Source organism: Strix aluco, chromosome 16 (genome assembly GCF_031877795.1).
Source record: "Strix aluco isolate bStrAlu1 chromosome 16, bStrAlu1.hap1, whole genome shotgun sequence".
In the NCBI taxonomy this organism is placed as follows: domain Eukaryota; kingdom Metazoa; phylum Chordata; class Aves; order Strigiformes; family Strigidae; genus Strix; species Strix aluco.
In genome coordinates this window covers 2,416,325-2,443,140 of record NC_133946.1, presented here as the reverse complement: position 1 = coordinate 2,443,140, position 26,816 = coordinate 2,416,325, and the positions used below count along the sequence as shown (strand labels likewise).

Here is a 26,816-nt window from a genome sequence, read left to right as displayed (position 1 = left end):
CTCCATTGAAAGTTTTGGGTTTTTTTTTTAAAATCAGATTTTATTTGCATCACAAACCAGTTCACATTATTGCTAAAAGATGCTGGCAGCTTACAAGAGACTAAAAAGATACAACAAACAAAAGCAAAACTAGACTACTTATAAAACCATACTAGGAGAAACACAAAAGATCAAAATCATGCAGTCAAGTAAAAAGTAAGTACCCTAACAATCAAATCAAAGTAACTTAAGATAGTGTTCCAAATATATGAAAGGAATTTTTTTAAGAGATGTCAATTTATCAGCATATAACCACTGCATTCAATAGGGTTAGCACAGCTGATACCACCTGTAGTTCTTCCCCACCTTTTTATTTTTCTCAACACACCCACTTGATATCCTTGTATTAAATTAAGAAGCAGATTAAAACTTTACAGGTATTTTAAGTCATCTCATTCTTGTTAAGCAAAACAGAATAGCAGCCAAGTGCTTAGACACATCTGCTCCCAGCATAAACTGATATAGTAGGCGAATAGCAACTTCCCCCATAACTGAACATTAACAGACTTCCATAATAAACAATTACAAAGGATATTTTCCCTCCATTGCTCTCCGAAGACCTCTTCAGAGAGCTTATCAAAGACAGAACAAGCATACTCTATCAATAATGTAATACAGCTGTGCCTTACACTTAATCTGAATTCATCTATAGTCCTTCCAACATGAAACTTTTTCATAGTTTCACAGAAAGCTCATTCTCCAGATTACTTTGTGGGCTTTTGCCTAAAACTTTATAGTGAAGAGAAGAAACTGGTGAAAAACATTTACCATATTCATTTGGGAATAAAGGTAGAGATTATTTTTTTCCCTTGCTACAGAATAAATTTATATTTTTTTAAAAAATCAGAAGTTCTAAGATAATGTCATCAAAAAAGTAGGGTTACTGGCATCAAATGCATGTATGGGAAACACATCTCTAAAGGCTTTTGCCATTCATATCAAAAGAAACAAAATGAGATATCTTACATACCTTCTAGTTATTTTCCAGACTATTGAGTCCAAGAAGGATTAGACTTGTGTTACCTACTGTACTACTATACTGGTCTAGTTTCTAAACACTAAGACTGTGCACAGAACAGTCTGCAAAGCTAATTGGAGCCCATCATCCCAATTTCTCGTGTAAGCAGCCATTTGAGCATTAAACAATCTAGTATTTACAAGTACAGTGCTCAGTTTGAGTGTGCGGATTACACAGTACCTCTTCATTTACATGTGTAGATTAATTAGGATAGCTGTCAGTTTTTGCATGGTGCTCAAGGCCCTTGGCCTGTAACACCTGTCTTTTCAAAAACTTCTATCTGGTTAAACAACACACAGTTTGCTAAAACAGAAACTGTATTAAAAATATCCTTTTCCCAGCAAATGGACTGATTCACATTACTAATGACTAGACAGTGTTCTTCTGCTCCTCCATAGTGCACTACCACTGCCACGGTCCTCTCAGAGCCGGGGTAACACTCTCATTGACCCGAGTGGAAGGATGACGGACTGCCCCTTCAGTTGTTTTACACAGACAATTATTTCATCTCATTTCTGTAGTATTTTTTACGCTCTCCAGTACTACATTCAAGAACATGCTTGGCATATGGTATATGGTGACTTATTTTCCCTCTCTTTCCTTGTAAAATAGATTGACAGAGTGTGAGAAGCCTGCAAGTAACTTCTGTCTGCCCCAAGCAGACGCATGTAAAGCCAAAGTCTCAATTCAGGCAAATCAGCAGTAAATTCACCAGGGTAAGTATCAGCTGTTTTGGAATCTGTTCACCAATCATGAACTAACACACTCTCACCAAATTTTGCTTTCAATAACATTTGTGCTTTGGAAGTGTTTTACAATGTGGTCCATCAGAGCTGCTCTCTTGACAGTCACACCATGGGGACATCTACAAAAATGAGAAAAACAAAACAGGGTAAACTTTGCAAAGATCATTAACAGAGGCTGTAAACTTGAAGTGGACTCAGCTGTCATTATATGTCAGTTCACACCTCCCTACCTCCTTCCAACCCTGAGAAACAAAGTAGCAAAGCAGCAGTAAGGAAAACATTCATCAACACAAGAAATGTAATAGAGAAGGGAATAATAATATGTTTGGAAGAAATAAGATTTTCAGAAGTGACTACTAATTTAGATTCATCTGTTTCTGGGTATTCAGCAACGGGTATTTTAAACAGCCAAGATTTCAGGAAGTGCTGGACATCCAAATATAAAAATGGCACCCTGGAAAAGACCTAGAATTAAGCATCTAGCGATAGCAAAAGGAGAAATTTAATTGTTTTTTTCATACATACCACTACTGTTAACACTGTGCTTGATCCAGTCAACAAAAACACCGACATTTGTGTATACTCCTGGGTAGCTCTTCTCTCCACATCCCAAGCCCCAGCTAGTGATTCCATGAAGGGTGTAAAATCCCGAGTTATCTTCTGAAGGGCAAACTAATGGGCCACCAGAATCACCCTGCATAAGGACAAAGGAATCTTTTTATGAGTCAACATCATTCCTTATGTTTTTAAAATATCAGTTCAGCTACAAGAGGTCCCAGCTGCTCATGTGTTTGGGGGTTTCTGTTTTTAAAAGGCAGAGAAAAAAAATAACCTTTGTTCAAGGGAAGCATCTCTTTTTGCAATACAAGTAATTAAAATCCTACTGTCAAGGAGTCTTTCACTGCAAATCACCTACAGCCTGTTTGCAAGAAAACAGCTCTTGGCGAGGTTTTAACACTCCCCTTTTCAGAACCCATCTGGCCATACCCCGTGTCAGAAGGCTAAAGCGATGTGTGCAACTTACTGTGCATGAATCCTTGCCTTCTTCCAGAGGGAATCCAGCACAGATCATCCTCTGGGTCACTTTACTGGGAAGATTTATGTAATAGCTCTGACATGTGTCAAGCACCAGAATGGGGACTTCCAGCTGATGCAGTTTTCTCCCCTTTTCTCTGTCTTGAAGTAAAAGACATCTCAGAAACCAGTAGAGGCATGAATTAGTGATTCCAGAACAAAGCTTTACTCTTCCCCTTTTCAAACAGTCTCAATCTAAATTATCGGATTTCTTTCCTCCCACCTGTTTCCCTGCACGTCTAGCTGAGCTTACACAAGCGAAACCTTTTAAACCCATCTGTTCTCCAGAAACTAATGTAGAGACAATGAATGTTACAACATGGACTACAGTATTTAAGACAAAGCTACATCATGCTCAGCCTCTGAAATAGCAAAGACTGCATACCTGCTTCATGTGCACCCCATCCTGTGATGACGCACACCCTGGAGGGCTGAACCGCCTCCTCCTTGGCAGGGAGGCACACTGGGCCCACGTAGGGGTTGAATTCTAAGGGCTCGGCCAGTTGCAATAGGGCAATATCAGAGTCCATAGTGGTCTTGTTAAAACTTGGATGTATAATATACTGCTTTACTGACCTTTTCTAGGAAAGCAAGGACATTGACACTTTCTGAGTAACTTGGGAATTTGTGTCTTTAAGTAACTTTGGTTTTATAAATTTTCAGGCCATATACAAGATGCCTTAAGAGGAGGGCACATTTAAAAGCAGCTGCTGAAGCTGCCAGCTTTCTTATATTAACAAGTCAAGATTATGCCTCTTGGACATGGATCAGGGAACATGGAGGAAACTTCATTCAGCAAGTGTAGGAAGAGGGTCTTGGAAAAACATTTGTTCAGTCTGAGCAAAGTGGAAAAAGGAAAGTTGTGCTCCAATTATTTCTGACCTGGTAGTAGTCACCAGGGAATTTAGAGACAATGCACTCCTCACTCACACATCCTCCAGGATACTGATCTTTGGAGTTCATTACTGATGAAGGCACACATCTGTGTTGATACAATTTCTCTGAGTCATGCAAAAGGTGTTGTGTAAATGCAGATTAAGGTCAGCATGCAGGCTGTTAGATTGCTGTATCATTAACGATTTGGGAGATGGATTTACATTAAAAACTATTTTGCAAAATTGATTTCTATTTTATTATTAAGCAAAACTTATAGTACCTGTCTGTATTCTTGCTCTGCAAGATCATGAAGTCCTGTTACCACCATCCATAAGTCTCTGTATAGTTCCCTAAAAAAAAATTTTTAAAAAGTACATTCTCAGGCTGGTATAACAGCATTCTTGAAACCTGTGAATTTTAAAACCTGCCCTACCCGAAACAGATAATAGGCCCCTACATTTTCCTGAGCCAACAACTCCTGAGGCCCATACTCCCACACAAATCTATGGAAATCTTCCCACTAACTTCTAGGGAGCATGAAATATTCTCACGATGAGGCAGTAGGATCTCTCAAACACACAGCAAACAGAGAGAAAGGTCACTTTTATAAGGATGGGGGTGCCTGATGCAGAACACAAGGCCTGCATGGTCCACACCGTCCAGGGACAGTGCTGGTCACTACCTTCTTATTGAAAAAACAGGTGATCTCTAAAACATTACCACCTATCAAATAATATAAAGAAATGCAACAGAAAAATTTCATTTCACACCTTGGTTTCTTAACCAAATCCTCTCACTGCCTGAAAACCTGTCATAACCCCCTGATGACATTAGCTGTGTAGAATCATTAAGCCACATACACGAATTATGACGTGGTAACAACATGCAATGGAGAATTCCTCCTTAATATGGCTCTTAAAGCAGTACCTTCAAAACAGCACAACAACGCTCCTGACAAAATTTTGCAAACTAACATTTAGAAACTTAGAAGTCAAAGACCAAAATTCAAAACAGCACTTGCATTTCAGATCCCCAGTTTTGTGGGGGTGGGGAAGAGAATCAAAGTGGAGAATATAGATGACTAACCATCTTTGGCATTTGGGGGCTCTTGAAAGCTTACCCTCATTTTGCAGTAATTGCAACTTTATTTGAAAACAAGCCAGAATACCTAATCATCATCAATCCTGGGAGGATTTTTAAAAAATATTTTAATGACCCAATGAATGTGAATTTTAAATTAATATACTTGTGATTAATTTGAACTTCAAAGCAAAGTAGTGTTCATTAATAAACAAACTGCAGTTTAGAAAGTATTTTAAAGAGCCCAAAAGCCACACAGACTATCCTTTTGTCTCCTCTCCATAAAGACAGAAAAATTTCCATGTAATCTGATTAACAGATTGATAGGTTCTTAACAAAGGAATTGCATCAACCCTGAGCACAAAAGCCTCCTGTATGTCCTTCAAAATCTACACAAATTCAGTAATTTTAGAATTTTTGGATAGGTTGATTCTATGTGGATGAAGAAATGCTCTGTAAATGCCCCAAACACAAAGAAGCTACCTAAGAATAAGTGATGGATGACAAGGGACTTAGTATCTTGCCATCTCTTCTGAAAACTGATCTGAATGAAAACCAAGCCTACAGAAGTAGGCTACTTACACTTCCTTAGTAGCCACTATGATCCTAGTACATGTGTGTGGAGCAAAATAATCCAGTGTGAGCTGTAAGTATGTGGTAACTGAAACTGTGCCACCCACCCTGAGCAGAACCACCACACTGCAGAGAAGCACTGTGCAATTACAGATGTTCCCAGGGAAGGGTTTGTCCTGTGTACTTACTTAGAATTAAGGCAGTGAGCAGCTGTGACAACCCATTCTTTGGCAAGAACTGCTCCTCCACAGATATGCTCATCTGAAATTTGTACACTGACCTGCCAAGGCCATGAGTATGGTACAGCTTCTTCACCTCCAATTATCCTACTGAAGATGAACCTGGGCTGATTTGAAGGCATTCCACAAATATGATCTGAAACAGAGAGCACTGATGTCTCAAGAAGCCTTTAGAGGTTAAGATTTGGAGAAGCAAAGAACAATCCATTTAAGAGCTATTCCACAGCTTCTCAAGATTCCCCCCTCCCTTTTTTTGCTAAATCTTTCAACTTCCCTCATTACAAAGGATCCAAATGTTTAGAGATAGCATGAGGAGATGATCTTAGCAGAAACAGAGCTTCTCCAAGATGAAAGCAACTGCTTACCTTCAAAAGTTTTAGCCTCAAACCTATAATGAATACAGACTCATCCCATTCTCCATAAAGTACTGGAGGGAAAAAGGGAAGTTCTAAAATTCTGGTTATTATTTTCAACTACCCTGTACTCTTTGCAATTATTTTGACCAAAGCAAATAGGTGTAAACTGACATACAAGCTGAAATAATGTCATTGCATTGCTGTAAATAACAAGATGAAGGAAGCAAGAAGAATTAGGTTCTGCTACTTTCTAAAACCAAAGCACGGAGCATTACTATTTATCTTTTTTATTTCCTCAAAATACCTTTATGAGAAATTCTGGGACAACTGCATCCATTAAATATTTGGAGAAAATATTTAAATTATAGTCCAAAAGGTACTTCCTATTTGCATGAAGAAAATATAACTCTGGTTGGCTACCTGCTGGAACCTGTGTTTCTTCTTCAGTCATATCCATATCTTCAAATTCTTCTTCACTAGTTGAATCTAAAGTATCTAAATCTAGCAGATGAAAATAGCAAATGTGTTAAGCAGGCTGTCTTGATTGATATTTTTATTACAAAATCACTTTTATTTCCTTTATTATAATTTTTGTAGAAGGAATAGATTTCTACAGTAGGGATCTGTGCTATTACATCTTCACATGGTAGTAAAGTGCCATTTAAAATGCACCAAACTACTCTTACACAAAATAAAACTCAGGTTTGGGGTAGATTCATTGTCTCTCTTCACCCATTCAATAGGCCTTTTGTTTAATGCCTCAATAGGTTCACAATACAGTTTTTTCACTGAAACAATTTGTTAGATGAGAATCTTGTAGAGCAAAATAATTCTGAATAGCCCAATTCACCAAAGAGCCCTTTGTGCTGCCCCAGAGAGGTAGTTTCCCAAGTTACTTCTATTACCTGTTACATGAACAAAAGAGATTGTAGCTCTGAATCCCCCAAAGGTCTCTGTTTCATCAGAATGAAAGACAACCAGCATCACAGCAGAGGAGCTTAGAACAGGTGCTGGTAGCGCAAATCCACAAGACTTTGCTACAGATGAGAAAAGCAAAGGTTCACTGCAGATTGACATGTACTTTTTCCATCCTTATCTCTTTCCACAATGGGTACCCAATATTCTGTGTATTCCAGCTCTCACACAGGAGGGTAAAAAATAACTATGCACAAGAGAGGAGTAGAGATAAGCAGACTGAGGCTGAAGGACTGTTCTATTATTCCTGACAGTCTGTCCCTGTTGAGTAATTATCTTTTAAGAACAAAGAGACTCTTGCATTATTTCACAAGAGCCTATTGCAGCACTCTCACTCATAGGTTGCCATTACATACAGAACACACTGGAAACCTGATTTCCCCTTGTTGGTGTTTCAGCACTGGCATCTGCTAGTGCTAATCTAAGCACCAGCATCAACCAAGTGCTGAAATCAATTGAGGGGCAGGTCTTCCTCTCATTCAATGTAAGCCAGGGGAATCTTCAGCAAGGTGGCAAGAACTACATGAATGCTCATCTGGAGTGAAGAACAATTGGACTCTGAAGAGGAGACCTCTTAGGGGCTTTCTGTGTCTGATCATTACTGTAAAAACAAATCACTGCGTTATGACATTTTCTTCATTTATATGAATTCAGAACTGCATCTCATATAGAATTTAAATAGACAAAACTGTTCTGTTCAGTGTGGTTTTGCCTCTAAGTGGAACAGAAGCAGCAATACCTAGAAGTATTTTTCAAGGTACTGAAACTAGTACCTATAATATCACCTGAGACTCCAGAGGTGAAGTTGATTTTAGACTGTAGAACAGAGCTAGTGAAAGTCATAAAAGAAACAGGTCATCCCCAAAATATATCAAAAATCAAAAGTCAAACCAATTTCCTCCTCTTTTCCCACATCTTCATACACAGTCACAGCATCATAAGAGCAATCTTCACTCTCTTCTAGTTCAAAAGACTGGTATGTAAGCTTTAAACAAAAAATGAAAAAATGAACCTTGTTAAAATCACACGGAAAAAAAAAATCAAAGGGTCTTTAGTATTCTCAACAATTCCTTTGGGGTTTGGTTTCCTCTGACATTCAGGCTTCTCACAGGTGATATACAGTATATTACATTTGCTAAAAGAATCAGTCATGATAAAATTTAAACCTAAAAATCCTATTTTACTATAACCCAAAGGAGAAATCAAAATCTAACTGGCTTTTGGAATGGAAAGGGATTTCTCTTCACTGCATCCAGCAGCATTATTCAAGCTTATGTTGCTTGATCTTGCTTGTCCTTCACTGTATAATTTCTTGTTAACTCAATGGTGCCAACTTCCATTCTATAGACACAAGAAGGGCTCATAGTATACCTTGATTACATGGTCCTCTGGTGCACAAATAATCCATTGACAGTCTGCCATGTTGCTGTAGTGCTCAGGATAGTGCGTGCTTTGTAACACTCCTTCTTCAAAAAGGACGGCTAAGGACTCACAGCCAGAACCTTGAAATCCAGGAAAACAAAAATGGAGACACTGTGATTTCCTATTAAATCATTCACACACATGGAAAAAAACCAAAAAAAACCCAAAAAAACAGAAACACTTGTGGTGCTTTCACACAGCTGAGAAAGAGAACAGGACAAGAGCAGCAACGCAAATCCTTCTGTCTGAAAAAAATGCAAAGAAAATTTTTAATCTTTTCCCAGGCAGAAGAGCAATTCAACTCATGACTATCGCATTCCCGTTTGGCTACGGGCAGTGCACTGCAGGCACAGGTACCTGTGTGGGGGGATAGAACAGCAGAACACAGGCACGTCAGAAGAACATTTGCCAACTTTCTTTGGAGCAGAAAGTGGAGACATAAAACACAGCCAGAGGACATGCCTTCCCCATGGACTACGCAGTGGCAAGGCCCCTCAGAGGGGATTCCTCCCTACACTCTGCAAAGGAAAGAAACTAGCTGGAAAAGCAGCAGAAATAGGAACAACAGGTGTCTGTCTGTAACCTGATTGTCCAGACTCAGCAGATGACCCTTGGGCCTGCTCCCTAATAACGGTGAACGGCTCTACACAGCAAAACCAAAAGCAGTTCTCCATGACATGTATCCTAGTGTTAGCTGTTTCCCTCAGGGCCACTCCATGAAAGCATGCTTGGGACTAGCAAAGCAGCTTTCATCTGGAAATTCTGCTCATTTGACTAATCTTATTAATCAAGTTTTAAAACATTCTGAAAGTAGGGAATGAAATGAGATCTTATATAAAGTGGATGGAGAAGAGGCAAATTTAAAGGAAGGCTTCTCTCAACAGTATGTATCCTATCTCTTTCTGGCATCCCAGTTTCTCCACAATATCACATGGCAGCCTAACCAAACTTCCCTTGTTCATACCATCATCCACATAGAAATATCATAGGAGCTTCCTCTGATTTTTCATTTTCTCACAAAAATTTTTTTCAGGTCACCACCCTAGAGTGCAGACAGGTATATGACTAGACTTAGACTTACCAGGAAGAATATCTGGTGTAAGAGCTTTGTAGGCCATGGAAAAACCAGTTCCATAATCCTTGTTGTCAGAAACAAATTTTAGCCTTATACTATTGAAGCCAATCAAAATAGGTAATGGGAGATCTCCTCCACAGAATTTCCCTGAAATATAATATTAGAGAATAATGACTGTTTAAAGTCTTTAGTCACTTGAGAAAACTTTTATGTACCATCTTTAGTACTCATCTATAAAAATTATAGGATGAAAAGGAAATTGCCTATTCATTCTTCTACATTCCCTATTAATCCATTAGTCCAAATAGACGCACACTATTAAAAATTGAAAATCCTTGACACCAGAAAGTCGTATGCTGACACGGTTCCCTACCAGGCATTTTCCATTCTTTTCTCCTCCCACACTTTTTGTCTTTTATTTTAGATCATATGCCACAATGTATTCATCATGAAAACATAAGTAAAACATAATCAACCGCAATGTCCTCATTGGGCATACTTGCTGCTAGAATTAAAGAGTACCCTGATAGATTATTTCAAAGAATAAGGAGACAGCAACTCACCAACAAGTCTGTCATCTTTTGAATAGACTGATAAAGAATCATAGTCACAAAATGTTTCTGGCTCTATATCAAAGTGGGAAAAATGAAGCAATATATAATTTCCTTCTGGTACAAATAGAGTCCATACACACAACCTGGAATAACAAATTAGTTCCTGTTCACAAAACTTCCAAAAAAACAAAAACAAAAACAAACCCCACATCTACACCAGTACAGTGAATAGTTGATAGGGAAAGACTGTGTTTTGTCCACTTACTGGTGATTTTGATAGAACTGTTTGGGACTTCCAGGAAAATTTAGTTCTCCTTCACCATCAGGAAGTTTGCCATCCTGAATGCTACAAAATGCTGCATTGTAGAGTTAAAACAAAATAGGAGGACTTAGGTTTGACACACGTACAATTATCTGTTCCACCAAGAAGCTCAAACATCTAGAGAATATTATGAGATTCAAGATTGCTCAGCTTGTTTCTGCTGGGTCTTCTCTCTTTTATTTGGAATTACGGTTAAGTCAGTTTTAAAACACATACTTGGAGAGCAAAAATAAAGCACTGCCAACATGCTACCATATTTTATTGTAAAAATGGCAGTGCTTGCTTTTTACCTTAAAGAAGCTATTTGTTAAATGAGGATTTCACTACAAATATTTTTCAGGGAGGAAATGTGCATGCCTCAGGACATAAAAAAAGTGTTCATTGCAGCCCATTTGTAACAATATCCTTAGCTATGTTACAGCAGAAGACTTTTGCAACAGTATAAAACAGTACAAAAAACTGGAATAGAAGAAACAGAAGCTTTCCTCTCCAGATAAGTGTCACTAGAAACACAATTACTTACAAAAATTATCTCCTATTGCCTTTCTTTCTCCTTGCAAGGTAAGCCAGTAAGATATTTATCAACTATGTATACAGAAATAAATTTAAGGAATCATATGCTTACAAGATTATCTTACTTGAAGTATCCTAGGAAGACCAGTAAAAAATTTCAAAGACACAGACAGCACTTAAATACCCAAATCTCACTGGCCACAGCAAGTCTGTACAAACTGACCATGTGCCCAAGCTTGTTTATCATCTGAGAAATCTCACTCTAGATTACAAAAATTAAAATTTTAAGATCTAGTTCACAAGAGTTGTTTCTAGTATCTTTACATGGACTTGTACCTAAATGAATAGCATCCAACAAGAACATAAAAATGGCAGCATTAAAGTAAGACTTCAATTTTAAAACATGTTACATTCAGGGTTGGGTTTCATGGGGGCTTTTTTTGCATTTTATTCACAGAAATAGACACCAGACAAGTAGATAGGTTTATCATAGACTGCACAAAAGTACTACTAATTTACCTCATACTTTCTATTTAGAATATACTTCTTTTTTTTTTTTTTACAAAATTAACAGCACTACCTTGATTTCATACATTGCTTGAGGTTCTGTTCTGTATTTTTCCCATTAATGTTATTTACATCTCAATAAAAATAGAGCTTTATATATGTAGCTGTTTTAAGGAAAATTCCTTTTTGAAGTCATCAGTACCGAAGTACAACATATTTGCAAATACATACAAATTTGTAAATACATACAAAGTATATATTTAAAGAATACATTTTAAAGTGCTTTGATGAGTCAAGCTTCTTCACATTTCTTCCTTCATAGATTATATATCAGACTATTTTACACTCTAACACAGATAGAAGATACTGAAAAAATACTGTACTCACCTGTGGAGCTTTTCATTTTCAGATCTAATAAAAGAGAGATAGGGAAGGGGGTGGGAAAAAAGGAATAAATTACTGTAGTTTCATATTCACAATGTAGACTTTATTTTTATCTGTGTGAAATACCAATTTTATACAGGCAGCACTGAGGCAAATTCAAATGCTTCTTGGGGACACAGTGGTTACAATACACTAGAGTTAGAATTAAAACAAAATTGCAAGTTTAGGCAATGCTGACCTTGGAATAAACAACTCTGGAGTAGCCACTTATAGAATTAATCATACATTGATAGGCCGCTGCTCACTCTGAGCAGCACAGTACTCTGTTTCTATGTACTTTGTTGAATAAATACTATACATTTCAGTTAAGGGCAGCAGAACCCAACTGCCAGCATCACATCAGTGACGCAGATACATTAAGCCTGACAGCAATTACAGTTCAGATCTTTTGCACCAGTGCAACAGTATAAAAGAACAAGCAAGCAAAACCTAGCGCAATGCAATTGAGATTGCATCACTTTCCCTACCAAATCACTTTTTCTGTTCACTGGAGCCAACACACTTTAATTACCACAATAGCAAATCATATTGTTTTTTCCTGATAATAAAATGGGCCAATTTTTAATAAAAAGACGTTGTATCTCTGGGGTTTTTTTCTACATTGAAAAACTAAATATTTTGCGGAAGCTAAACCCTTTTCATTTTTCTCTGACATCATGAGGGTTTCTTTTTTCAATCACCAGTTGAAGCTGGCTTCTAATAGGAAAGTTTTATTTCTTTTCCTCTCACAATTTTTTCTCTTATTGACTAGCAAAAACTCTTAAACACCCCTCCTCAGTTTTTCAGTTCTCTACATAAATTTTAACACAATCTCCAATACCTTTTTAAAAAAATAGCCCAAACTGGAAGAAAATATTAATTCAGTTTCTTAATGCTACGAGTGAAGTTCACCCCAGACAGATTATCATTTATATTTCCATGACTTCTGAAGTGATGGATAATTATCATGCTGTTCCCCTGCACAGAGGGCATATGTAGCCTTTTGGGCAGAGTAAGCAAAAGCACTTCTGAGAGCATGATTTTTCTCCATGTAGTCAAATGTCTGATCCAACACATTTTAGCTGAGAAAATGACAAGTGACTTCGAAGAGGTGCGCATGGAATTTCAAACACTTTCAACTGGTGAATTTCCACTTAAAAACAAAAATATCAGGCTAATTGGTTAGCTGGATAAAGGAACCATTCTTAAAGTTAAAAAAATAAATATACATACACAGATATAGTTCAAGTAGGAGGAAAAGTGGAAGAGAAGCAAACATTTATAATGCTCTCAATTTGTTTTTGACAACTGCCAATCAGTACCATATACTTAAAGGCATCGTGAAATGCTATAGTGCTTTGCTAGGAAAAACAGGGAAATCTAAGTGCTATATGTTGAAAAAGATAAAATTAAATGAAATATTATTATGAGACAGAAGAGTTGTCAGAAGTGAGGGACAAATTACTGTGGAGACTTAATACCAGCACTCATGTTCTCCTGAATCCAGGAAAGCACCGCACTGAGGTCTGTGAATATTCCCGGAGATCCTCTGTTGTAATGTTTCTTCTTCTCATTACTTATCCAGCCACGAGCACATCCCATCCCCCAGGAGATTACACCAGCGAGAGTCCAGGCACCATGCTTACGCCGGCACAAAAGAGGGCCTCCTGAGTCTCCCTGTAAAAAACAAGGAAAAGCCCAAAACCCACAGAAGTGCATAACATACCACTGAGCAAGCCTTAAAGAGTTTATTGAGTTCTCTTTTGCGCCATACTAACAAACCTGCAACATAGGAACATCAATTTAAAAAAAAAAACAAACAACTGTGAAGACAGACACTTTCTATTTTATTCTGTTTAGTCAGGATTGTCAAAGGGGGGAGAAAGAGACTAATCCCCTTATGGGTGCACATCTGTTGCATTTTAGCATGTAAAAAGAGTGAGGAGCTTTTTTTTTTTTTTTTACCCCCATGACAAGGAACAATCACTTAACCTTTTTCCTCTCTGTAATCCAAGGCAATACTTTTTACTTCCCTCCTTAGGATCTTAGCAACATTAAGTAATGAATTTATCAAGCGTTCTGAAGTTAGAAAGCCCTAAGCATTATGGCACTGGAATACATTGCAAAATTGCTCTTGGGAACTTGTTGTACAACTCATACAATAATTAAAATTGAATCATGTAATTAAGTGCATTGCCCCATACAGAACCTATGAAAGAATTCACACATCAAAATTAACACACTCCAAATATCACATTTTACAGTGTGTGTATTCATTTAGGCACACAGAGCCTTGAGCTTCTGAGAAACACTTGTGAGTACACAAGGCCCTCTGTTCCACTGACCTGGCAGGCATCTTTTCCTCCATCCGGAAATCCAGCACACATTATAGTGTCACCATGGATGGGTTTCTTTAAAGTTGATAATGCTCTTGAACACTCCTTACTGTTTAAGATTGGTAGATTGACTTCATGTAAGACCTGAGGGAGTAGTCCATCTGAAATACAACCAAAAAAAAATTGTTCATAAGAAATGCTAAAAGGTGAACTTAATGTCACTGCTAATACACACACACACACACGAGTTATAAACTTGTTCCAAGCCATTTTATGCTTACATAAACATCCAGCTTTGTGTACAAGTTTTACTTGAATGGATTTCAAAATTGAAATACAGGTCTACATATTGTAGCAATGTATTTTGAGATAATTCACAAGTAGGCACAGAAACTAGCAAAGATCCCATTTTGAGATTACGATTCTTATGAACAGTTGATGTTTTATTCTGGTCTGTCTATGACCTATGCAATCAAGCTCTTAGCTTCAGCACTAAGACACTGAGAAACCTGAATGTCAAAGAACAGTTTGAGTGGCTTACTCTCATTTAAACGGCCCCAACCACAAGCAGTGCAGATGTATCCTGCTTCAAACTTTTCACCTGGATTGGGAAGACATGCTGGCAAAACTGACGAACCTGCCACACATGGACATGAATTTTATTGATAAGTATTTGAAAGAACACAACTAAAAGCTTCCTTTCTCAGTTTTTTTTTTTTTAAACTAAAAAGTACTGTTATTTTTGTGGCATCTGAAAAATTAATCTGGCATTTGATAATTTATCTGTGCCACTATTTCATAGTGGTTTTGAGTGAAAAAAGAAAGCCAGGAGCACCACAAGCTTCAGCCCAGGTCTTGCCATTCAGCTTAAATTTAGCTGCTATTATGATCCGAACTTCCATTAGAAAACATAGTTGCTCACCTTTGTAGTGGCAAAGAAAGAGCAACCTAGTGACACGAGCTGGAGCCTTTGAAAGAGCAAAGTGTATGAACCTCAGTATTATATAAAACTGATGTGAAGTAGCCTTTCAGAAAACCTGACTGTAAGGCAAAGTTAGTGTACAGCTGAGCAATGGCTGGCCCACAGGCCAGGAAACAGCCGTCCTCCCCTCACCTTCCCCCTCCCCTTCCAGCCCCAAAATGGGCCATTCTGCCACTCCTAAAGACAATCCCATTCTCCTTTCTGCAGTCTGCAGGGAGGGAAAAGAGGGCAAATAGAGGGGGTGTGAGTAAGGTACAGACAGCACTGCGGTACACTCTGACCTCTGGTCTGCCTTTGACTAGCTTTACTATTCACTAGTGGCAGAAATCTCCACCTATACCGATAAAAAATAAAAACACCTATTTGGTCAAATTTTGATCTTCTACATACAAAAAAACAGTACCTTTTTCTTCAAGGGAGTATTAAGTCTGAAGAAAATCATTTAATTCAACTGTTATCTTTTTCTGTCTTACCTCTGGTATTTTAAATACTTCTGTTGCAAAATACTCTGGGGATTTTTAGTGGCATAATCTGACAGCTGTGAAATGGGTTTAAACTGAGTTTCAAGACTACTCACAGCATCTGGAAGGAGCAAAGGCCTAACCTTCCCCACTGAAAAAGATCACAGATAACCATGGTCTTACTGAAGTTGAAGGCTCCATCCAGCTTCAGAAGGGCAATGTCATAGTTCATCGGCCTTCTGGGGTCAAAGTCTGGATGTTTAATGACATATTTAACAGGGAGTGTCTGCTCGCCATTCTCCCTGATCCTTAAATCATGCTCTCCTGCAGTGACACTCAAGTACTGGAGTAGGCTCCTGTAGAATAGAAAAATAAAAATTCAGCTACAGAATCTTCAAAATGAAAGGAAAAAAATGTAGTTGGTTTTAAACACTGAAGTTATTACTACTGATACCTAATACCTTTCATCTTCAGACTTTAGAGCACATAACATGTACCGTCAGCAAGAGCTGAGTATGCCCTGCAGTAGAAATCAGGAGATGAAAAGGACTGAGAAGAAAAATCATTTGGCTACACTTCTGACTGTGGTTTGGTGGTCCACTAAGGAACCAGGTCCTCTAACTGTGTTTAAACATGTTCAGTCACACCCCTTTTTGAAGGAGGGGGGAAGATTTGGACATAATACAGAAAAATTAGGACCACTTCTCTAGCATCCTCAGTTTATACCTTAAAAACATAGTGAATCCTGCTTTAGGGCTCCTAGTACCAGATCAGATGTGCATCAAGGAAACACAAAAGCAATCATTATAAACTTTTTATTCTGCTTCAAATTTATTCACTGAACTTGAAGAATTACTTTTGCTTCAGGAGGCTTTATGCTGATTTAGATATTGCCTGTCCTTCTGTAGTTAACATAAACTGTAGTTAACATAAACATAAATCTGCAGTTACTGGCTAATTTGACCAAGATGTCATCACAGACAATGGCAGACACAGATCAAATTTATAATTCCAGGTTATCCATTGGTATGAAGATTCAGTATTAACTATAAGGGAATTAGAACCTCAGTGAAGCCTTCTGTACAATGCTCACAGATCTTTTTTTTTTTTTTTGGCACTAAGGCTGAAAATCACCACTGTGCAAGAGGTTAGAACTATATCCATTCACCATTTAATTGCATAGACTCTGCCAGTTGTTACTGCTAAAAAAAAAATTGCAGTCACCTGGTAACTATAGTTTGGTACAGATTTTTACCTACACTTCCAAAATCAGTCTCCACCAATCCCCGTAAATTTATTTTATTCTTAATTATTTTTGAGATGTTCAAAGGTTTTGTTATTTCTCCCTTTCCATTAAAACACCAAAAATATTGGTTACAAATAAAGAGTAGCACCTGTAAGCAATCGTCACTAAAAGCTGTTACAGTACACACACACTTTTACAATCAATGTTTTGCTGCACCTGCAGCGTGCTCCTGAAATACCACATCCATACCTGTCCAAGATGCAGTGAGCTGCTGTGACCACCCACTGAGCAGAAACAATGGTACCTCCACAGAAATGCTTTTGCCTTCGTTTCAAGGAAACCTGCATCACATAACGAAGGCACGTCAAATAAAGAAAATCTTTATATCTGCTCTGATTGCATTTGAGGAAGAAAGGAGAGAGTACATGCAGATGCTCTCTGAAGATTCACATAGCTAAAGCGCATGCTGCATTTCAAGAAATACTTTCATGGCATTCTTACACTCCTTGAGCGTAAGAGATCCTAAACCTTGCTGTTCTCCCCTCAGCTGTGACTTGGTACTGGGATAAAAGCAGCATACATGTAATAAAATGCCAAGTCACTGAGGTATGCAGCACACTGTACAGGTTGCTACTTATTTGAGAATTTTTCCTTTGCAGGTCCGTGGGAGCACTGCAAATTCATGATGCCTGACAACAGTTGGGGGCTGGGGGTGGTGTCCTTCGGTGCCTTATCTTTGAGCAGTTTTACCCATGCCTTTTTACAATAGACACTCTTTCAGAAATAATGATAAACAAAATTAAAAATTATAAGCAAAGGTTTATCAGGTAGCAGGACAGGTTCTGTTTCCTCTCCACCTGATTCACTGCTTTTCATAAAAGCAGAGTGGAGCTCAACAACACAAGTGTCAGTAAGCACAAAGTATACCTGTTTTATCCTTTTGTCATTTCTACAAAAAGTCAGGACTTTGTTCTGAAGATAAAACCACATTTGCTCGTGCAAACCTGCCACGGATGTGAGCCTTGTTTCACCTGGTTTCCTCCAACAATCCGAGTGAAAAGATTAAGATAACTCCATGGTTTTGTCTCTTGAGCTTTCTGCCCACACTTAGGATCTGAGAGTAAAAGGGGGAAAAGAAGGAAGGATTCAGTCTGAATTTAAGTTTTTCTACTTTTTTAGTAACAGAATTGGAAGGCATGGCCTGGCACAAAGGTCAGTGCAGCCTCTCTACCATGACAGGAATCACATCTTATAAGTCCTAATCCAGACTACCCTGACTAAGGCTAAATTGGGCTAAGAAAAAGGCAATGTACTTTATTTTCCAGAAGTTCTCCAAACAAGCACTTCCAGGTTCAAATGTAGTGCACTTCCCAAACTCAACAGTGGCCACTTTTTTTTTTTTTTTGAAGCTGTATGAAAACTCATTGAAGCCAAACACATCTGCAAGACATTTTACTACAAATTCTGTTAAACACTACATTGGGAGAAATTTAGCATCCATAAACTTGGAACATTTTGTTGTTGTTTTGGCAGATCGGTGGCTGTATTCAAAGGATGGAGGACCAATACTTGTACACACTGGAAAGTGTGGAATCCTCCAAACTATAAAACGCAGTTTACAACAACTATAACAAGGGGTTTGCAACCATCCTCAGGATTAGCATGGCTGATGCAAGTGATTATAGTGTCACAATAATGCTGACACAATGCTCCTTACCCTAGCTTTTAAATAAAAAAGGCTTTATATAGAAATGATCCAGTTCGTTTATCTGATTTTTTTCATTCTTTCCCAGTTCTCACTGCACCCAGCTTTTTCCCATGTGCAATGATACAGTGAGGAAAGGGGAAAGAGGAAACAGAGACAAAATTTTAAGAAACAGGATTTAGGTTAGACCAAAATGAATTTGGTACTGGGAAAATGGGCAAAAATAAATAAATAAAATAAAAAATTGGATTCACAAACTAAAACTTTTCTTTTTTCTTTCAGCATTTAATAAGCCTATTCTCCTAATGTATGCAAGATTAGATTAAAAGTTGCAAGTTAATATTTATATCAATACTATACCAAACTTATATTATCTATATTTTGACAAACACCAAAATCTTCTGCACCATGGCATTTGTAAGCCCAAGAGATTCCTGACTGCTTTACAGACTGCTTCAGGACCAACGTAGTTCACTGTTTGGATGAGAGATTTCGATGTAAACTGCATCACATCCGTCTGCATGGCAGGACGCTGAAGCAGTGACTACTATTCTACAGAATACTCTGCTTTGAACTGCTTAAGCGAGCAACTTATTATGATGATTTAGATACTGCACCTGTTTTGACAGGCAAACCAGAGTTTTTATAGTGAAAACAATTGATTTGCAGAACTTCAGAAATCAAGCTATACATTTTCCTTTTTTACTACTGCAAATTTAAAATGGAAGCAAAATGGTTATGCAAACAGCCAAGGTCTGATTTCCATTCCAGTTTGCTATAAATCAGTAAATCTTCATGAAGGAAACAGGAACAATTACAATCATTACTTGTTCCAGAAAAAGAATACTCTGGATTTTAAGACATAAGACAACAGAAAAAGAGGGCTCACTGTATTTTGTTAGCAATTCATATGCTAAACCATGGCCTTCGTTAACTTGCTGCAAATCTGAGAGTATTCAATTTTATTTAATTATAATATTTATTTAATGTTACTCATTCTGAATCATCAAGGTATCAGACAAAAGTTTCATAAGAATTACTCATTAAAAGATAACGCTCAGTTACAGACTTGGATTGGAACAAAAGCAGAGAATGAAAACTAGAGCAATTATCCTAATGCTGCCTTGTGTCTAGGTCTATGAGCTCTTAGGATCAAAAACTTAGAGGGTGAAACCAGTGTAGCTTCTTTTTTTCAGCACTGACTCCCATGCTTGTCACTGCTTAAGAGCAAAACCATCAGTACTGAGAAAACTGTTAAAGCTAGATGTGAAATTTTCATCCTACCTTTCTGAAGAGCGGATGGTACAGCATGAAGCTCTGTAATACAAATTATCCCCGTCAGGAATAACTTCAGCTTACTGGGGGCAAAGCGCATCTTGGGGTGCTAAACGACTGAGTGAAAACAAGGAGAGTTTTTCTAGGGAAAAAGAAACCCAAATACTACACTGCAGGAGAACAGCAACTAATTGAAGTAGAAGTTACTCATTAACCCAGCCATAAAGAATTTACCCGCACAAATAAGTTTTCCAAATTTAATGGAGCATGAGTCTTTTCTACACCATTACTGAAGTCTTTGCTGTAAAATACTAGCTAAAATCCTCCCTAAAACTATTTTTTTTCAGGCAAAATGACAAAATAAAGTTAACATTGCATGTTTTGCTAGCAACACATACCCAGGCTGATCTACGCATTCAAGTAGAACACACACAAACAGAATGTCAATTGCTATTTGCCTCTACAATTTCTACAGCTTTTGAAGAGGCAATACCTTCTATTTCCTACACACTTTATATTTAGCCAATTTTACAGACCTGAAAAACATACCAAAGGTTTATGTTGGCAGCATGCTCAGTGTTGTACAAGACAAAGATCACTCTCCATATCAAAGTGTCATTTTTTCAAAAGAGCAGTGTTTACATCCCATTTTTAATAGGCAACTAAGGAGGACAGGGCTCAGCTTTTTAAGAATAATTCAGTATTGCTGCAATCAGCAATGCCAGTTCCAAGTCACTTTGATAGCTAAGCTTCACTTTTACTAGCAATTTAAGTGCAAGTCTCTTAGAAGACTATTCAAACCCTAAATAAGGAACACATCAGCAGCTAGATTAAAAGATTTCACAAAACAGAAAGCATAAGTTAAATTACCCTGCAAATTCACCACTTAAGACTTTCATCTCATCAGTTTTAGCAAGTATTGCCTGACTTGGAAATGACTGAACAAAGTGGTAGATACAACTAAAATACTATCTGAACTATCTCAAATTCATATGAAATATATAAGCACCAAGTAAGACATTAGAATCATCAAGAGAAGCAACAGATGTACTCTGGATGACAGAAGACACACATCTCATCTGTAACAAAAAGGGCAAGGGATATTTATACCTGGGAACAAAGAAATATTTACACAAGACAGGGAAGAAACATTGTTAAGTGGTTGAGATCCTCAGCTTCCCCTCTCTTTGTAAAAATATTGCAATATTTCCACCTCAAACATTCCCACAAAACCCATAATTTTCACATAGGAAATTCATTAAACTTTGAAAACATGGTGTAAACAATACATGCATGCTAATACAGATTTCAGTCTTGAACACCTTCATAGTCATAACTTACCAAAACCATATTTTTGAAGATGCCAACAGGTAAATGTAAAATATATATACTTTTAAAGTAAGTTGCAACAGTAATTAAACGGTTTACCTTTTTGTGGTTACCATCACAATGGACAAGACTTATGTTTTTTAAATTCTGCTCTGGCTCCCAAAAAAAACAATCTTATACTTCACTCATTAGCCCCAGTCTATTGAATATGTTTTATTATTTGGCCAAGGATTTCACAATACCCCCCAGATCCACCATCAGTCAACATCCCAACAATCATTTCTGTATTTATTCGATTCTAGGGTTTTGTTGTCCTTTTTCTCTGCTAGTCGGAGGATACCAAAATCCAGCTTTTATTCTGAATATGCAATTTCATAACAAACAACTGAATACAAACCCTGTCCTAGAAACACTGAGCTGCAGTTGTTTTTTCTGTTAAAAATATACAGAACTTCTTAAAACTGCAGTTTTGCTACTGGTCCTGTGGAGATCCCAAATTCTGCAACTTCTGAAACCTGTATCACCAATATCATTCCAGCTCTAATTCAAAAACTTTGAAGGCTGCTTTCCTTCGTTAATTCACTTGTATTTTGCAGGGACAAAACAAAAACCCCAACCCCCACCCCCCAAAAGTCAGTTCCATGTACAGTAGAGCTGCCTGATCACCCACCACAATGACATCCTTTGGAACGCTGCCATCCAACAGGATGATATAAAAAACAAGAAAACACAACCTCTGCAGTTATAAGTGATGCTGTGCAAACTACATCTGTCACATTACCGATGAGAAATAGAAACATCCGGCCCACTTGCAAATAAAGAAACAATCAGCTCATTTCAAATTTATGACAGAGAGGCAACACTTACTGTGCAGCAGCCAAAGAAATCAGAAAGAAAAAGCATAGAAGGGCACGTTCTGTACAACCTACTCCTTATCTGGGATGGCAAAACAGAAGTGCAGGCTTTCTTGTCCTACTATTCTTTGTTCTCCTCTTTTGCTACCTATTTATCTTTCTCCTGAAGCTGTTATCTTTACCCTGTGTGCAGACAGAGGCACTAATGACTTTACCTACTTCCCCCACTGGATAGCTGCTATTGCGCCTAAAACTCGCGGCTTTGGCAGGCAGCACTGCCAGCATCATTCCTCAAAGGCAGGCAAAGGTCAGATCTTACAGACTTGATCTCCATCCATGCATTTGCTCTGAATCTCCATGCAGAGCTGGCTTTGTACCCTGTTGGCGTCCTGCACCTTTGTGGTAAGAAAAACAAAGCCATTAAATCACTAACTGTCCAAAATGGCCTGATCCGTGTTTTAGCAGATAGAGACATTCCCTAGCACCAAAATAGTGGCACTAATCGATGCTAGTGAGTCTGGCCTGCCCCTTCGTTTGCTGTGCACTTGAAGAATAAAATGTTTGTAAATCAAAGTATGCTTGATGCTGTAGAAATGTATATAGCTGCTCCTTCCTATGAGGTTATTAAACAAGTTTAAGACAAAGAGAAAGCAAAGAACATAGATAACATTTATCATCGGAACCTTCCAGAATGGTTGCTCAGTTCTTCTGGTTTTGAGGGGTTTTTAACAGGGGTTAAGGGCTGGTGGGAGCACAGGCTGCTTTTCAGTGAAGGTTAGTGGACCACCGAGATGGCCAGACGGCAAGACATGAAAAACCACTTTCTATTCTTGCTAGAAAAGTTGCTTCTGTTGCTCCTCCTGTCCAGGGAGGAAGGAAGGTGAAAAATCTATTCACCTAGTGACAATGTGACAAAGTTTAAAAGTAGTGAGAAAGTTTAAGAGAAGAGGGAATGAGAAGTGAAGGACAGAGGGGAGGAAGGGTAAAACAAGCAGCAAACGCTGGTTAGTAGTTAACCTGTTAGAAGATCAATAGAAGAGACACACTTAAATTAGACTGTTTTGTGTTGGGTTTGGTTATGGGTTTGTTTTGCTTTGTTGGAGTTTCGGGGGTTTTTTTTAAAACACAATGAGCTACGCTTTCAAGGGTCACTGATCACATCCGAACAGTTTGCAAGATCCCTGCTGGAAAACCTATTAGCTCAATAAAATTAACAGTTTCATATTTTAAACAAGATATAATATCTTTAAATATTAAATTTCATAAATCTTATCATTCATGTATTACATTTACAAATACAGTAGTTATTAACTGAAAGCAAATTTAGTTTTAATAGGGATTAAGTGTACTTGTTTTGCCCGTTGTGCATGAATTTTGATTTTCCAACAAACTTATTTTTCACCAGTTTTAGCCTACAGTAATTCAAATTACTTGATTCAAATTATGCCCGTTTGATGTAACAAGAAAATCAAGTTTCATTCTCAAGCTAAGCCCATTATTGTCTACCATTTCCCTGAAATGAAAGACATTAAGATGCATATAAAAGACTCTGAATAGCACCAATTTTAGGATGTTTAAAACACCACCACCACACATATTCACTTTTTTCAGCCAAAGCCTTCATGTTACTTCAAAGATCAATGTATCGGAAAGCTGTGGGAATTACTGCCTTGAAATTCTCAATTCCTAGAATCAAAACATTATATACCTCAAATCACGAATATGTTTTTTCCTTTCCCTCTCTACAAATATAGCCTCATCTCAGAGCACAACCTTGCCGTTCAGCCGTGCTACGCCTTCAGCTGGGATTCATGTACTTTTTTAGACCAGCAGAGATCACTGATAGATTCACTTGACCTCCTGCAAAAGACAAACCACAGAATTTCACCTCAACATTCCCACATGAATCCTAGTTAAGCTAGTTTTATTGTTTAGGATTATAGCTAGGTTTGGGTAAACATTGCAAAAAAGATCTGCAAACTGAAATTTTGTAGTAATAATGCTCACAATACTATGAATCTTTCTGAAAAATGAATTGATAGCCATGATTTTTCAGTCGCTGGGATTTTTTGGGGATGCAAAATGTTTGCCTGAAAATTAAGCAAATCAACATTTATAAAAAGGTCAGAGACAAAAGTTTAAAGCCAGTACCACTTTGAACCTATTTAATTTCCATCTATTAATAAAAGCAGTGCTGATGATTGATTGCTACTATACCAAGGACAAACAGTAACTGTTGAAAACACACAAGGCAAATGCTTCACAGCGATCCAAAAACGGATGTATGTTCCCACAGTGCTTGTAGGTTCATGACAGCTTTAAACCAACCCAGGTTTAGGCTGATACCAAGGGCACGTGTGCCCCATCTCCCACAAAAGTCCCTTTTGCTGCCATTCCCCTTAGGCTAGCCGCAGTTCTGGTCAGGCTGTGCGGAGAGCTGAATGCTCTTTTTTTCATAACTAGATTTGCTTTTATAGCTGGATTGGTTTTTTGATCAAAGCTGTTACTCAAAAATCGAATGTTAGCGTCAGCGCGAAGGAGAAGGAATGAATGCATGCACTAGCATGCATTTTGATTACAGTCTCGATTTACAATTTCAAATATCTAAAGCAATCATGAAACTTCAGCCAGAGTATTCTCCTAAAAGAGACCCAGAGCTTTCAGTTCTGTCCCAAGCTTTGTTACAACCTCCTATCTGGTTCTGGTTAGTAAACATGTTTCAGCCCAATGTTCTGCAATATTCTACCAACTATCACACTCTGGGGATTATGAAGTCCCTTTTCTTAGGGTGTGAAGACCCCTGAAAGGGCAAAATATCTTTATAGACTTTTAGCAGCATAGCAGAAGTTAAGAGATACAGTCACCTAGTGACTCCATAGTTCAAACAGGAAAGTTGCTACCACCCCTGCACAACTTACATCCACTCTACATCCTCCCAAGTATTAGTCAGCCTAATATATCAGATTCCCTTGGATGCAGGCTGCTTTCTGAGACTTTGTGCTTTTAAGATTTCCTCCCCCGCTACCACTGCGTTCCCATTCCAGCCCTCCACATAACTGAAAGGGCCAGTGTTCTTCCCTCACAGAGACATTTAGTTATGTTTTATTGCTTCTAATTAACTAAAGTAAGGACTCTGAGGAAGCAGTAAAACAAGAAAGGTTGGCTTTTGATAGTCTTTTTACTTCAACTTGCTATATGCTCCTAAATTCTTCAGTTGACCTGTCAGGGCACAGAACAAAGTATACAATAGCAAGAATGTTCAAAAGAGTTCTTGGTGAAGTAAGAACCCACAGAAACCCCCCCAAAGACACTGTTTCCCAGAACATTTGGTCTTTAATTCAGGCTTTTGGATACGTATCAAGATCTATTTGAGTCTCCTGTGCAAAAAAAGGAGCACAACTTTAGAGGAAAGGCACTAAGCTCTTTTTCATTATGCGGAGGGCAGTAGTTGCTATACTAGCTAAAAGTAACTGGTAACCAAGAAGTAAAAGAAACATCTGCTGGCTTTTTTCCACTTTTCACAACAGCTCCATTTTTCCTGCTTCAGAGCTCACCAGCACATGAGAATTGTATACACAGGCTCAGTCACTTGCATCTGCAATGAGTAATGCTATGACATACATTCTCCTTCTGTAGTTAAGTTTTCCTATGGACAGAGATTTCACATTTCAAAGTAAACAAGACCACAACCAAACAAGATGAACAACGCCAACAAATGCAAAAATACTGCAGGCTATGAAAAGCACAATGTGTTAAGAGATAGGCCAAAGCTTCTCCTGGATAGAGACCAGCCTTGCATCTCCAGGATAACTGAATAATTGGGAAAGGACAAATGAAGGAAGAGAAAGGGAACAAAGTTGTGCTTAGCTCAAGTATTTGGCCTGAATATCTCAAAATGCTTTTTAAGGAAAGATTGATACTAATGCTTTTCAGCTAAGGAAAATCTGGCATATGGATTAAGCAAATCAGTGACAGTCAGAAGTATGCTCGTTGCTTAGCTCCCAAACATATAGCATTCCCTCGGGAATGTTTTATTGCTAATGAAATGCATAGTCTTTAGCACAGTGGCAGCTCCTCGGTGTAAACATAAGCAAAAAATGGAGGAACACTAAAGCATTAAATTCGTGTAACTGTACTATTTTATGCTAACATACTAGCAATTACTGGTTTTGTTCTGCAGGTATTTAGGCCCTATATATAGCACGCTCTCGCATCCAGAAGAATAAAGCCTGAAACGCAACGAACCTGAACTCACAAGGCATTGTACCACAGAGAAGTTATGATGAGCACAAAGGTGTGAGGTCCTGGCCCTCCTCACTCAGTGGGCACCTCAACGATGTCAGATGTAAGGCACTGTAGAACAGGCCCTCCACTGCTGCCAGCTCTCTCAGCTGTTCCACACTGCTTTGTGCACAGAGTCCATCCATCCCTCCCACTACAGGCACTGCGCGTGTGGAGAAGAGCCCTAAGGATGCCTCACACAGCTAACTGCTGCAAGACAAGTACGCCAATTAACAAGCACATTTTTATATCATACCACAATTCCACAAGGACACTTGAAATGATGCTAGTGCAATCTGGCGTGATTTGGCTGAACAAACGTTCACCAAGCAGGCCTTGTAGATTAGGAGACAATTTTTTTTTCCAAGAATGTAATTTCTTCTCTCAGCATGACCAATGATAAAGAATAGAATGCTTTCCAGTGTAAGTAGTTAAACCACTTTAATAAAAAATTATTAAGATTTATAATTTTTCCCCTCACCATCCTTTTGATAGGAATCATTCTGATAAGTTTATATTGACCATCTCGTAGGAATAAATCTCCAGCTCGTGCTT

The 26,816-nt window shown here is 38.1% G+C and overlaps 1 protein-coding gene across 6 annotated transcripts; it reads right to left on the bottom strand.

Annotated features, from left to right (window-relative positions):
• Window positions 1–19: 19 nt before the first annotated feature.
• OVCH2 (ovochymase 2) lies at window positions 20–20,013 on the bottom strand. Of its 6 annotated transcripts, none has more exons than XM_074841644.1 (21): window positions 19,807–20,013; window positions 17,822–17,931; window positions 17,067–17,158; window positions 15,755–15,927; window positions 14,670–14,765; window positions 14,138–14,289; window positions 13,274–13,469; window positions 11,757–11,780; window positions 10,293–10,383; window positions 10,037–10,170; window positions 9,480–9,620; window positions 8,348–8,478; window positions 7,868–7,961; window positions 6,907–7,038; window positions 6,422–6,502; window positions 5,595–5,781; window positions 4,034–4,103; window positions 3,263–3,458; window positions 2,828–2,979; window positions 2,329–2,497; window positions 20–1,922 (listed from the first exon to the last, which is right to left on the bottom strand). In XM_074841644.1, the coding sequence occupies exons 1-21, from the start codon at window positions 19,895–19,897 to the stop codon at window positions 1,906–1,908; spliced, it is 2,529 nt and encodes an 842-aa protein (XP_074697745.1). In that variant the 5' UTR covers window positions 19,898–20,013; the 3' UTR covers window positions 20–1,905. The 6 variants fall into 6 exon arrangements, 4 of the variants coding, with proteins under 4 accessions (XP_074697745.1, XP_074697746.1, XP_074697747.1 ...); XM_074841645.1 differs by having other exon boundaries at window positions 17,849–17,931; XM_074841646.1 differs by lacking the exon at window positions 14,670–14,765.
• Window positions 20,014–26,816: the final 6,803 nt, after the last annotated feature.

Coding starts and splice junctions, on each gene's coding strand:
- OVCH2 (XM_074841644.1), bottom strand. CDS start 19,897: ATGCGCTTTGCCCCCAGTAAGCTGAAGTTATTCCTGACGGGGATAATT. Junction 14,766..15,754: donor GGATGGAGCCTTCAACTTCA/GTAAGACCATGG, acceptor CATGTGTGGCAG/GTTCGTCAGTTTTGCCAGCA. Junction 5,782..6,421: donor AGAAACACAGGTTCCAGCAG/GTAGCCAACCAG, acceptor TCTCTGTTTCAG/ATCATATTTGTGGAATGCCT.